Raw genomic sequence first — 13,794 nt, 5'->3', positions numbered from 1 at the left:
TGCATGGGGCTCGACCCCATGAACCGTGAGATCATGACCTGAGCCCCGGTTGAACAGTTAACCGACTGAGCCACCCACGTGCCCCAAGAGTTTCCATGTTCTTTTTTTTTTTTTTCTTTTTTTTTTAACGTTTATTTATTTTTGAGACAGAGAGAGACAGAGCATGAACAGGGGAGGGGCAGAGAGAGAGAGGGAGACACAGAATCTGAAACAGGCTCCAGGCTCTGAGCCGTCAGCACGGAGCCCGACGCGGGGCTGGAACTCACGGACCGTGAGATCATGACCTGAGCTGAAGTCGGACGCTTAACCGACCGAGCCACCCAGGCGCCCCAGAGTTCCCATGTTCTAAGCGAAGTTGCCTGAAGGCTTTGTAGCTAGAGAATGAATCTTTGGGGTAGAGTTAAGTGTTGGTTTTAAATTGTTACAATATTTGTAATTATTATTGCTTTTCCAAGGAGTTGTATTAACTCAGGTATAAAATGTTTCACGTTTGTGAATTCATTTAAAACATACTTGAAAATGTTTTGGTGTGTGCACCAGACACCCAGCTGTGGCTTTAAATTTTATGGGTAAATCTCATGTGACCTGTCTTTCTGGAGAAGCGAGCGTGAAGCCTACGAGTTCAGCCTGCTGTACGGGCCACGTCTCTTTGTTTTGGAGAAATCTCGAGCTGTTTTTATGAGAGTATCAACTCTCACAGGGAAACGACTCAACGTCAGCTGCCCCATGGGGGAGGATGTGTGGGACACCTGCGTCCTGCTGTTTGGAGGAGAAACGGGCTGCTGGCGACAAATCGGGGTAACTGACAGCCTTGGCCCGAGAAGTGGAAAACTGAGAACAGCGGCCTTCCTCGCTGTCATGGACACTCATCCAAGCAATTCTAAAGGAGTCTCCGAAACCCGAGAAAAGAAAACCTTGGTGACTTGATTTAGAAGCTCCCGTGGAAAGCACAGTAATGGAAGTGCAGTAACTCTGTGCTTGGCACCTACTAAGCACTCGATAAATAGGTGTTGAAAAATAAAGGAGTGGTGTACCTGACTGGCTCCGTGGGTAGAGCATGTGGTTCTTGATCTCGGGGTTGTAAGTTCGAGCCCCAGGTTGGGTGTAGAAATTACTTAAAAACATAAAATCTTTAAAAAAAAAAAAAAGAAAGAAAGAAATGAATGCATCAGCTTCGTAATGTTCTGAATGGCATATCTTCTGTTCTGTTGAATGTTCTTTTATTTTTAATTTTTGAATGTTTATTTTTGAGAGAGACAGAGACAGAGACAGAGTGTGAGCAGGGGCGGGGCGGAGAGCGAGGGACACAGAGTCCAAAGCAGGCTCCAGGCTCTGAGCTGTCAGCACAGAGTCTGAGGTGGGGCTTGAACTCATGAACCAGGAGATCACGACCCGAGCCGAAGTCAGATGCTTAACTGGCTGAGCCACGTAGGTGCCCCTGAATGTTGTTTTTTTGTTGTTGTTTATTTATTTTTGGGAGAGCGCAAGTGGGGCAGGAGTAGAGAGAGGAGGACGGAGGATCTGAAGAGGGTTCTGAGCTGACAGGCTGACATCAGCGAGCCCATGCGGGGCTTGAGCTCACAAACTGAGATCATGACCTGAGCTGAAGTTGGATGCTCAACCAACTGAGCCATCCAGGTACCCCTATTCTACTCAACATTCTAAATAACATATTCAGAAAGTTCGGACATGTCATTGCTAGGAATAATAAATAGCATAACTACTCTTCTTAACAAAAATAAGTCCATGGAGAGTAACTCCCCAGTTTACAAGCAGGGATGGAAAAGTTGAGAAACCAAAGGTGCTTGTGTGAATTTACAAAAGAGCCTGTTATCCTTAATACCTCCTTATCAGGGAGCTGTTTCAGGCAGATTAGGGAATACTAGAATGTGCGTATTTCTTAAAATAAGATTTTACTTAAAAAAAAAAAAATCAGACTGTGAACGTGTTCATGGCCTGGAAAATAAACATAAAGCAAGCATTTGCTAAACTAAGCAGACACTGGCCATGTGTTTCTCAGTATGTGGGTTTGTATACTGTTGGCTTGAAATCTTTGGCCTTGCAATCTTTATCTGAAAATTTAAAAGCCAGGAGATGTGAAAAGCTTTGTTAAGAAGTTCCCAAGAACGGAATAAGTATAATCTCACAGAATGGGACATTTTGATAGTGTTTGTACTACTTACTGATACATTTTTTTTACGCGCTGACGTTAGTCCTTCTCAGATAGGCTTTAACAGCATTTTTAGCCCTTAACATCTTAGGTGAGGCCTAAATGCCACTTTTCACGAGCAACCCTGAGAGGAGAGAACACTTTCTACAGAAGGAGAGTGAAGTGTGGTACATAGGTTCGGTGTGGGAAGAGGCCTTGCTCTTGTGTCTGCCTGGAATGCCGAGCACCTGATTTAATTTCTCTGGGCCCACTTTTCCCCCACGCCATTGGTAAGATGAGAAAAATAGCACCTACCTCCTAGAGTTGTTGTAAGCATTAAATATGATTAGATATGCAAAGTGCTTTGAATGGTGCCTGGCACACAGTGAGTACTGCGATGTTTTCGAAGTGGTAAACATTTAAGTTGAAATGGTTGAAATGCTTAAAAATTCTGAAAACCCCACCATTTTGCAAATATATTGCTTCTTGCGGGATATATTCCAGAGAAAGTGGCCTTTAGGTACTTCTTCAACTAAAGATGATAAATTGAGAAAAATTTTATGCCGGATAATCGTATGCCATCATACTGCACTCCACAGTTAATCAGGCCCAAAATACTCCACTGCTGAACTAACCGCTTGCACCATCTCTCCACTAACTCGTACAAAATCTGGGTATAGGATATTCATCTGGTATCTCGTGTTGACAACCCGAGTGTCTTCATTCCTCCAACTATTTGTGAAAACTAAGGCACTTAGTTGCCAGGTAAAACTGGCCCCATCACCTTCATGCTTACATGCCAAATAATCCAGCTAAAGATTCGATTTCGTTCAAATATGGCTTGGCTGCCTGCTACCTTCATATAAGAAGCATTAGATCCAAGAGTATGACGGATAAGAATGCAAGCCACTTAGGCTGAGCTTATTTAAAGCCTCTACCTATGGAGAGCTACCAACGGCAAAGGAACAGATCTACGTCGTCATGTCTCCGCATGGCGCGAGGGACAAGTGGCCTGTACCTCCAGCATCACGCCCTCAAAGAGAGGACAGGCTCATTTCCCGTCACCGGCTCCCTTTCCCGAATTCCCCAGGGAAGGAGGGCAGCCCGCGTTGCTGATGGCATCGCCTGACATCACTGGTTCCGGATGATAGGCGAGCGTGGGGCCGCCTGGCCCACCTCATCCGTGGCCTGACTGCATTAACCTCTCGGTTCCCAGCTCGGGCCACGTGAGGTGTCCTAATATGGTCAGACTCCGGAGAAGGCGAGGAGCGCTTGCCTTTCTCCTGCTACCGGGGAGGAGGCAGAACTAACGCTGGGAGGATAACGCTGTCTGCAGGAAAGCTACTGGGGACCGGGGTTCGCTTCTGGGCGAATGGAAAGTGGGCTGCAGCAGCAGCAGCAGCTCTGGTTCTCAATCACTTAATAAACCTCAGCAAACCCAATCGCCCCGGGGGGCTTTCTGCCCTCCCCTCCCCTCCCCTCCTGCAACCGTGGGTCTTCCTCCCGTCCCCACTGAGCAATGGGAAGCGCCCAGGGGTCGGGGTGGGCTGCCCGCCTGGACCTGGGCTCGAGGCTCGGGCTGCGCCTCGGGTCCTACAGCCTGGGGGGAGATGCTGCTGCAAGGCGTGTCTGGGGCTGTGCTCATGTGATGAAGCGAGGGAAAAACAAGGGGGAGGAGGAGGAGGAGGCAAAGAGGTGGCTTTTTTTTTTTTTTTTTTTTTTTTCTTTTAAGGAGTTTGCCGCGAGCGCGTCTCGTTCATTCGCAGTCTGGGCGCGTTCGGAGGAGGACGGAGGGAGAGGAAGGCGTTCTCGGGACCTCGCGGGCTCACGGCTTCTCGCTCTTCGCCGCGTCGCTGCGATCTGGGGAAGGTGTAACCGGGCAGCCAGGCGCGGGAGAACCGCAGGAGAGCCATGGGTGCCGGGAGCTCCACGGAGCAGCGGAGCCCGGAGCAGCCGGAGGCGGGGAGCGCGACGCCGGCCGAGCCCAGCGCCGGCGGCCTTGCGGCGGAGGAGACTCCCGGCGCGCAGGGGGATCCGGCCATCGCCGCCGCCGACCCCGCCACCAAGGTACGGGCGCGCCGGGCCACCTGCCCGGGGGTGGGGGGTGGAGGGTGGTCCCTCTGATTTCCGCCTGCGAGAACTTCCCGGCCCGTCCAGCCCATTTGCAAACTCGGGAGCACGCACCCCTCTTTCTAGCTTTCCGGGGTCTCTTGCGCCGGGGGGTGGGACCAGAGCAGCAGCGAGCGCGACGAGCTTGCATCTTTGTCGTGGGTCCCCGGAGGAGGCGACTGCGCCTTCCGCAGTAATAAAATCCGCCCCCCGCCCCTCGCTAACCGAGCCTTTCTCCGCACTCTTCCGGTGGGAGAGACCCAGCCCGAGACGCACGAGCTGCGTGGGGGAGTCCGGGGGGGAGGGGGAAGTGACCTATCGACCGAGGGTCCTGGGCCCCCCGCCCCTCTTTCTCCCGGATGCGGAAAGTCAACTGTTGTCGGGCCGGGACCCGTGTTGCAGCCGGGCGGACCAGCCACCCGTGGGTTCCCCGCCGCGTATGGTCCTTGGCACCAGCTGCCTGGAGCGGCCCGGGTTTGGTACCCAGTCTTGCTGCCGCAGCGCTCGCGCAGACACCGCCTTCCTGATGCAGAGAAAGCCTGGGGTGTAGCTCGCTCCGAGCCAAAGAAAACCTGGGTAGACGCTGCACTTCCAAAACGAATGACAGGTTTCGCAGACAAGGCAGCGTCGTCCTTTTCGCCCAGTTCATTGCCCGTGGACTCAATTGGATAAACAAATACTGGGGGGGAAGTGAGAACTTCTCAAAGGATGCGGTCAGAGGCGTAAGCGAGCATTCATTCCTTGCACTCATGTCTGTGAAGGCAGTGCTGAACCTCCTGGAAATTTTGTATTTTATAGCCTTAAGTCACGAAGGCTGAAATATTTACTCTTGGCGGCTACAGCCGCCAGTACGTTGGCTTGTTCGGGTAGTTGTATTTATTACATAATCTATTTTCCAGCAAATGCGTTCATTAGCAAGGCGGCACCTAACCTGTCCTGTGATAGCTTATCGAAAGATAGTGGATAATCGTATTTAATACTAAAAAAAAAAAGAAAAAAGAAAAAAGAGGACATACTATGTGTTGTATCTGAGGATATAGGATGTGAGGACCTTTAAGAGTTATCAGGAAGTGTAGATGTTTACAGTGTGAAAAACAACCTCCCGCCCTGAAATCTAGGTAAATTTCTCTCAACTGTGATGTCATCGTTGTGACCTCTTTAGCTGTCCTAGTCTAGTTTGGGCTGAGAGAGTGCTCTTAATTAGATTACCCCTAGCGTTTAACTTGTAACTACTTGTAAAACCCGTGGTCCCTAGAGCTGTAGGTGGTACCAAGTACCAATTGCCTGGAATATCGAATTTTCTAAGAGGTGCCTAAGCTTTAGGCTTGAGTCAGGTACTATCCTATTGAGATCTGACTCTCATTTTAATACTCACCGTGCATCACCTTTTGATGCCGACTACTGCCAAAATGGCCTCATGAGCAGTATTTAGAGTCTCATAATTGGGGTGCCTGCGTGGCGCAGTCGGTTAAGCATCCGACTTCAGCCAGGTCACAATCTCGCGGTCCGTGAGTTCAAGCCCCGCGTCAGGCTCTGGGCGGATGGCTCGGAGCCTGTTTCCGATTCTGTGTCTCCCTCTCTCTCTGCCCCTCCCCCGTTCATGCTCTGTCTCTCTCTGTCCCAAAAATAAATAAAAACGTTGAAACAAACAAACAAACAAACCTGAGAGTATAGGTAAAAAGTGTTAAGGCTATTACAAAAATAGCTCAATAACCATTTAGGAACCTCAGGATGTCAACAATGCTTTATAAATTTAAAAATTTATTTATTTAAAAATAAATAAACGTTGAAAAAAAAATTAAAAGTTTAGAGTCTCATAATGAAAGTAGTTTTAAGCTGTAATTACTAAAAGCTTGCAATTGGGGACGTTTTTCCCCTCGGTTTTTACTGCTTCAGGTTATCTTAACAGTTCATGCTGAAATAGGATACCTAATCTGTTAAATAAATCTGGTAAACTTGAATTCGTTCATTTAAGAACTATTCCTTTGGCTCTCTTTTTGTCCTTCCGTAATCCTATCCACCCTCTTTTCCTAGTCACCACCGTCTTGAAGCAGCCAAGCCACCTCCTTTAAAAAAATTACTTAAATAACATCTAGAATATCATTGAACTCTTTGGCATCCTGCCCAGTTATCAATTTGGAGACAAATCAATACACTTACGTGTCTCCTTGGAAAATGGTGTCGTTTTTCATTTCAGCTAGCAAAAATTTATTACTCAGGTTTTGAAAACCTGTCTTTTCGAAAGGACTCCCTGATTAAGAGTGACTCAGCACGGAGCTCTTGCCTCCCCTCTTTGCCCTGTTAAACCCTAGTTGCTGACCTTCGAGTAATCCTATGTGCCACGCCAGGCTCCTGTAGCACCCTTCTTCCAACAGTTCCCACATTTGTAGGTTTAGTGACTTGACTAAGTGTTCTCCTGGCTGTTGTAAATCCTCCACAGGACAGGGACCGTATGTGTGTTTCCCCCCCCCCCCCCACCATGTGTGACATGCTGCCTGGCGTGTAGGATGTACTGGCTCCCTAGTTTTGATTGGATGCTACTTTTTCTACAGTTTAACCTTGGACCATCTCATTGTCGTGATCTGCCTCTCGTATCAGTGACTAAAACCACAGGTTGTTCATAGACCAAGTGACTGTTTCGGCAAAAACTCTTTGGGGTCTTTGGTTTCTATTTCTCTAGAAATAAAGTGACTTGTTCGCATTGCAATTTCAAATTGTCTTTAATTGCAAATGCACAAAATATTGTGAATGCAAGGGGCTCAAGTGAGACCACTTCCTAGGTTGAATTAGTTATGAATTACATCTTGAGCTTTCTTGATTGCGTGTGTGGACATTTGGGGGTTTAGACTAATACAACCCCCCCCCTTCCCTGTTAGGATGCTGATCACAAATTAAAGGCTATTTACAGATTTTTTTTTCCATCTCAGTGATGTTTATATGACATGCATGCTGCCTATTTAGCAGTCCAGTTTACTTTCTCTTTTTTTGTGGTTAATTTTAGTCATCAGCCATTTACTGAGTAAGTACTTCTTAGAAGACATTACACTAATTGAGTATCACTCCTATCAGGTCAAATGGAGTGTTAAAACTTGATTACTCAACCCTAACATTTAGGTGCACTGAAGCACAAGTCCTGGGTTTATCTGGTATATTTCAATAAAATGGAATCTTTTCAATTTTTACAATCTTACATATGTAAATTCTGGGGGGAATTGGCTTGATCAATTATTTATCAGTTTTAATTTTGAGACTTGCCCATTTTGGCCACTGCAGGGGCAGGAATTTCAGACTACCCCAATGCAGTTAGTAAATGAAGCCTCGTATTCCTCAATCATCTATTTTTATTTATTTTTTTAAAGATTTAAAAAAAAATTCTTTTTTTAACGTTTATTTATTTTTGAGACAGAGAGAGACAGAGCATGAACAGGGGAGGGGCAGAGAGAGAGGGAGACACAGAATCCCAAGCAGGCTCCCGGCCCGGAGCTGTCAGCACAGAGCCCAACGTGGGACTCGAACCCACGGATTGCGAGATCATGACCTGAGCCGAAGTCGGACGCTTAACCGACTGAGCCACCCAGGCGCCCCTAAAGATTTTTTTAAAAGTTTGTTTATTTTGAGAGACAGCAAGCAGGGGAGGAGTAGAGAGAGGGAGAGAGAGAATTCTAAGCGGGCTCCACACTGTCAGTGCAGAGCCTGATGCAGGCCTTGAACTCATGAACTGTGAGATCATGACCTGAGCCGGAGAGATCAAGAGTCACTTAACCGACAGAGCCACCCAGCAGCCCCAATCATCTGTTTTTATTTTTATTTTTTTTTTAATAGGGGAGGGCTTTAAGTGTAAGGATCTGTTCACAATTTTTTTTTTTTAAGTTTATTTTTGAGAGAGAACGCTTGTGCTTGTGTGTGAATGTGGGAGGGGCAGAGAGAGGGAGAGAGAGAATCCCCAGCAGGGCTCTGCACTGTCCATGCAAAGCCCAGGTGGGGTTTGGACTCAAAAAAGGTGAGATCATGACCTATGCTGAAGTCGGGCGCTTAACTGACTGAGCCACCCAGGCGCCCCAATCATCTGCTTTTTAAAAGTTTGTCTTTGAAAGAGTATTTTTTTATTCAGATGTTAATGTAGACATGACATTTACTTAAAGTTTCTGGGAAATCTTGAATTTTTTTTTTTTTTTTTTTTTTTGAGCAGCAGGCAAAAATTTATTAGAGTATAAGATCAGAAAGGAAAAACAGTAGGAAAGGTCTCTTTGCAGAGAGGGGACGTTCGAAAGTGAATGCCTCCTAATCTTGATTTCTTGAGCCAAGCGAAGTTTGGACAATCATAATTCTCCGAATTATCCTTCTTGTATTTCCTGCTCAAGCAATGACTTCAGAGCTGGAAACGGAGCAGTGGTCAGTTGCAACGGTGAGGCCAGTGTCCCTGGCAGGTGGGGAGATGAGATTCTTCACTCCTTCTGGTTATGGTTCCATTTGGTTACAAGAGCTGTGAATCACCAGAACATAAAGATGTACTCAAGTAGAAGAATCCATTGTCTGATTGGTAGATTTAAGGATGTCTTTGCCTTCTGAGCATGAGAGCACACAATTGAGTTGGCCAGCTGCATTTCTGAATTCTTCCCAGCCTGAGGTAGGATGCTTTCTCCCACTTGCCTTCTGTTTACAAAATGGGAACTGAGGAAGAAAATGACCTTACTGTGATGATGTCACCAGTTTTAAAATAAAAGGGCCAGAATTTCGAATGACTAGGAGAGAATATGTGTTAACAGAGTGGTGGTTTGTGAATACAGGCTACCTGTGTGCCTATGGATTTCTCCCAGATTCCAAGAGGTACTACTTTTGAGTAGAGCACAGGAGATGTGGGTGTGAGGACAATCGCTTAGGATACGTAGCCTGTGGGGACCGCCATGCCAACCCTTCAATCCCTACTAGCCTTGTAGCCTAGTGGATGTGTGAGATCAGTGGAGATTTCCTCCTGAAATAGTTCCTTCTATGATGAACAGGCCTCAGACTGTGTATGCTTTTGAGTCCACTTTGGGTCAGCTAGCCTCTGCCTCAGATCCCTTTAAAGCGAATAAGGGGGCGCCTGGGTGGCGCAGTCGGTTAAGCGCCCGACTTCAGCCAGGTCACGATCTCGCGGTCCGTGAGTTCGAGCCCCGCGTCGGGCTCTGGGCTGATGGCTCAGAGCCTGGAGCTTGTTTCCGATTCTGTGGCTCCCTCTCTCTCTGCCCCTCCCCCGTTCATGCTCTGTCTCTCTCTGTCCCAAAAATAAATAAATGTTGAAAAAAAAATTTTTTTTTAAAGCGAATAAGGATTATTCTCATTTGGTATTTTATAGGATAATTGATAAAACAAAATGTTATGCTTTATTTATTTTAAATTTTTTTTAATGCTTTATTTATTTTTGAGGGAGAGAGAGTATGAGCTGGGCAGGGGCAGAGAGAGAGGGAGACAGAATCCAAAGCAGGCTCCAGGCTCTGAGCTGTCAGCACAGAGCCCGACATGGGGCTCGAACCTGTGAACCACGAGATCATGACCTGAGCCGAAGTCGGACACTCCACCAACTGAGCCGCCCAGGCACCCGTAAAATGTTTTGCTTTAAAAAGGTATTATGAAGTGCTCGCTTCGGTAGCACATATACTAAAAAGGTATTATGAAATTGTTTCTTTTTCTCCATCAGCTTTAACTCACTGTTCTAGAATACCACTGAAAGGAAAACCAAGCTCAGTGGTGCACATCCTTGGCCTCTGTGATTCTGTATGCGACAGTCTATTCGGGAAGTAAGAAATTCAGATTTATAGCACTGAGAAAAATTTATCAGTGCTTTTATCTCATGAAAAAAACAAAGCTAAAATATCCTTGAACCCAACACTTCATTGTCTTACACCTGAAAAAATTATAATTTAGAATGTTTTATTTTAAAATAATAGGAAATATGAAAACTGAGTTTGGAAGGGAGAAGCACTATATATTATAAATGTGCAAGCTTATTTAAGAGAAATCTTAAAAATCTGTAATATTTATTTGACTTGTCTATTTAGATTTTGGGTTATTTTCTTGCTAATTAGCACTTTTTTAGAGACCCTAAGGGTAGGGTTTTGTATGGTCAGTGTTTTGTTTCCAACTCTAAAAAGGATTAGGGGAAGATGTTAATAATCTATAATAATTTCAATTATCCATACATTCATATTACTTATGAATAATTGAGTTATTTAAAACTGACTATAATCTAACATTCTTAAATCATAACATCTTCATGAGATCAAAAGTCCTTGTTTAGTCTTATTGAAATGATTTTTATTTAAAATCATTGCATAATAGGATTTATGTTTAATTTTTTTAAGATTTTTTTTTTTAAGTCATGTCTACACCCATCGTGGGGCCCGCACTCACAATCCCGAGATCAAGAGTCCCGCGTTCTCCCTGAGCTATCTGGGAGCCCCTAATGTTTATTTTTCTAAAAATGTTAATGGTTGAGAAGTTGGATTTGTAGAGTTTGGTGAAAAGTAAGTTTCTTGTCACCTCCCAGCCACCAAGCATTCACTGTGGATAGTTTGAAACCAAAGTTGATGGTTTCTTGCATGTTCTTTTAGAAACTTTATGCATGTAGAGTATATAAATAAGAACAGGTCCATTATTTTTTAAATAATCTCTACACAATGTGGGGCTTGAGCACAAGACCCTGAGATCAAGTCGTCCGTTCTTTTTTTTTTTTTTAACTTTTTAATGTCTTATTTTTCATTAAAAAATGTTTAGATGTTTATTTTTGAGAGAGACAGTGTGAGCAGGGAGGGGCAGAGAGAGAGGGGGGCACAGAATCCAAAGCAGTCTCCAGGCTCTGAGCTGTCAGCCCAGAGCCTGACATGGGGCTCGAAATCATGGAGTGAGAGCATGACCTGAGCCGAAGTTGGACACTTAACTGACTGAGCCATCCAGGCACCCCTCATGTTTATTTTTGAGAGAGAGAGAGACTGAGCACGAGTAAGGGAGGGACGGGGGGGGGGGGGGCACACAGAATCCGAAGCACGCTCCAGGCTCTGAGCTGTCGGCACAGACCCCGACACAGGGCCTGAACCCACAAACCATGAGATCATGACCTGAACCAAAATCAAGAGTCGGACGCTGAACTCATGGGACTGAGCCACCCAGGTGCCCCTTAACCCCCCACCCCCATTCTTATTTATGGCTACATAAATTTTCCCTTTATGGGTTGAAATGCAGTAAAAGTTTAACCAGTCCCCTGTGTTTACATTGACATTTTCCTAGTCTTTTGCTCTGTTAAATTGACACAGGGAATATCCTAGCTCTGATATCTTTGTATGTGTGCAAATGTGTCTCTAGGATAGATTTCCGGAGGTGGAATTGCTTGCTCAGAGCATTTATATGCATTTAAAATTTAGATAGCCCTTGCTAAATTTACCTTCCAGGGAGACACTCTGTATCCCCACTCTGAAGATCACGAGTTTTTGGATGATTTGCGTCAGTGCAGGGCAGATTTGCTAATATTTGCTACTCTGCACCCAAGTTGGCACTTGAGTTTCCTCGATGTGTTTTTAATTACGTATATCAGCCATATGCTTTTCCTCTCCATGCCACCCGATCACGAACCAGACTGGTTTCCAGAACATTAAAGGCTATGGTTTATTTTACTGTTAATTTTTAAAGACTCCCCCACCCCACCTCAAAGTTATTCAAAATAAGGAAAAGCAAGTTTAAGAGTAAAAAGTGGGGCGCCTGGGTGGCTCAGTCGGTTAAGCGTCCGACTTCAGCTCAGGTCACCATCTCGCGGTCCGTGAGTTCGAGCCCCGCGTCGGGCTCTGTGCTGACCGCTCAGAGCCTGGAGCCTGCTTTGGATTCTGTGTCCTCCCCCCTCTGCCCCTCCCCCCTCGAAAAAACGAATAAACGTTAACAAAAAAAAAAAAGTAAAAAAGTGGCCGAAGTACTGCTTGTGTTTACTCATTTTTTCCCAAATTCGTAAACAGTCTTTATTTACTTGGACAGTGATCTACTTCTTTAGCAATCATAAAATTTCTCCCCTGGGAACAATCTAAAGTCATCTAGTTGCCGGAAATTTCTTCATACTTGTGATCCATGAAATGTTGGAACCTGGGACTGGGGGATGGCAGAATTCCACTCCTGGGAAAACAATAGACTGAAGACCCCCGCCCCGGGTTCTGTTCTCATTCCCATCACAAGCTATAGCCTTCCTCTGTTAACTGGAATAAATGTGATTTCCCAGGAAAAAGATAGGTGCTCAAAGCACAGAAACTACAAGGTCTTTCCCAGACCATGTTAGATTTTTCTTAATACACAGATTCATGAGAGTTGAAAGGTTTTTGTCTTCCATGCAGCTTGTCTGTGATGTTTTTTAAAAAGCAGGGTGGGTGGGGCGCCTGGGTGGCTCAGTCGGTTAAGTGTCCGACTTCAGCTCAGGTCGTGATCTCGAGCCCCGCGTCAGGCTCTGAGCCTGGAGACTGGTTAATAGTCTGTTTCGCTCTCTCTCCTCCCCTCCGCTGCTCATGCTCCGTGTCTCTCTCAAAGATAAATAAACATTTAAAAAAAAAATTTTTTTTTTAAAGTAGGGTACGGAGTATGGACAGCCTTGTGGTTTCATGCTGCCTAACTTTAATTCCGGTTTTAGTAAATGCCAACTTACTAAATGTCAAAGTGTTTGATTTGTAAATGAAACAAGCTAGAATTTAAGAAGGGGAGGATTATTGCCACTTATTGGCTGATCTTCTGTTCGTTATGTGCAGACATTGTGAACCGGGTTGCACAATTGAGCAACCTGGTTGCTTTCCATCCTAGACACATTGAATCAGAATCCCGGGCAACTGAAAGGTCAGGTAATCAGCACCTTAATGCTCACCAGGTATTCTGATTTGCCTGCTGTGGCTGGCATTGCCTTAAGGAAGGAGGTACAGGCGATAGGGGCCCACAGAGGGCCAGGGAGAAGTGGTCCAGGCCAAGATGACAGCAGAGACTGACCGAGGTTAGAGCTCGTGTGGGTGGGAGGGAGCGTTTCAGATGATGTTGGAAGAGCCGGTATTCCGCCCCTCACATTTTCAGGAGAAAATAAAGGGAAATATTCCTCCTACATAATTCTGTCCTTGATTCTACTGCATTGAGAAGTGTGCTGCCAGCAGAGGCTTTTCTAAATGGAATGTGCTATGCAGGATAAATACATGTTGAATTCCATGCCATTATCCTTTCTGAGCAAGGAGGAGCCTCTTGTCAATGTTCATTTTCATTTCCACCCGGAGCCTCTTAAACCTCTTCCCTCATTTGTCAATTTTAAAACCTCTGCCGTGCCGGGTAAGTGGGAAGGAGCTGAGGGCTGAGTTTATGGTATTCAGCTGGTGCAGAAATCCTTGAAGAAATCCTAAAACCTAACCAAGTCGTTGATGATCAGAATAGGGTTCTGGCCTTGCTCATCATGTGACTACTCAGCCTTGATTCCATAAACATGTCTTTACTCTCCGTTCTACTCCAGGCACGGTGCCAGGACTGGGGATGGAAAGAAAGAACCCCAAGAGCTC

At 45.7% G+C, this 13,794-nt stretch overlaps 1 protein-coding gene across 2 annotated transcripts in view; it reads left to right on the top strand.

The window, feature by feature from the left end:
• The first annotated feature begins 3,891 nt into the window (after positions 1–3,891).
• The window catches only part of AKAP12 (A-kinase anchoring protein 12), a 101,055-nt gene continuing 91,152 nt past the window's right edge, over positions 3,892–13,794 (top strand). For both annotated transcript variants that reach the window (XR_008298264.1, XM_027056632.2), the window contains exon 1: positions 3,892–4,216. Coding sequence is in view for 1 of the 2 variants with exons in the window: in XM_027056632.2 (XP_026912433.2) it covers positions 4,061–4,216 (156 nt within the window). In the remaining variant the exon portion in view is untranslated. The remainder of the gene's footprint in view (positions 4,217–13,794) is intronic.

This window comes from Acinonyx jubatus, chromosome B2 (assembly GCF_027475565.1).
Source record: "Acinonyx jubatus isolate Ajub_Pintada_27869175 chromosome B2, VMU_Ajub_asm_v1.0, whole genome shotgun sequence".
Classification (NCBI taxonomy): domain Eukaryota; kingdom Metazoa; phylum Chordata; class Mammalia; order Carnivora; family Felidae; genus Acinonyx; species Acinonyx jubatus.
The sequence above is the reverse complement of the archived record's forward strand: the minus strand, read 5'-3'. Positions and strand labels throughout refer to the sequence as shown.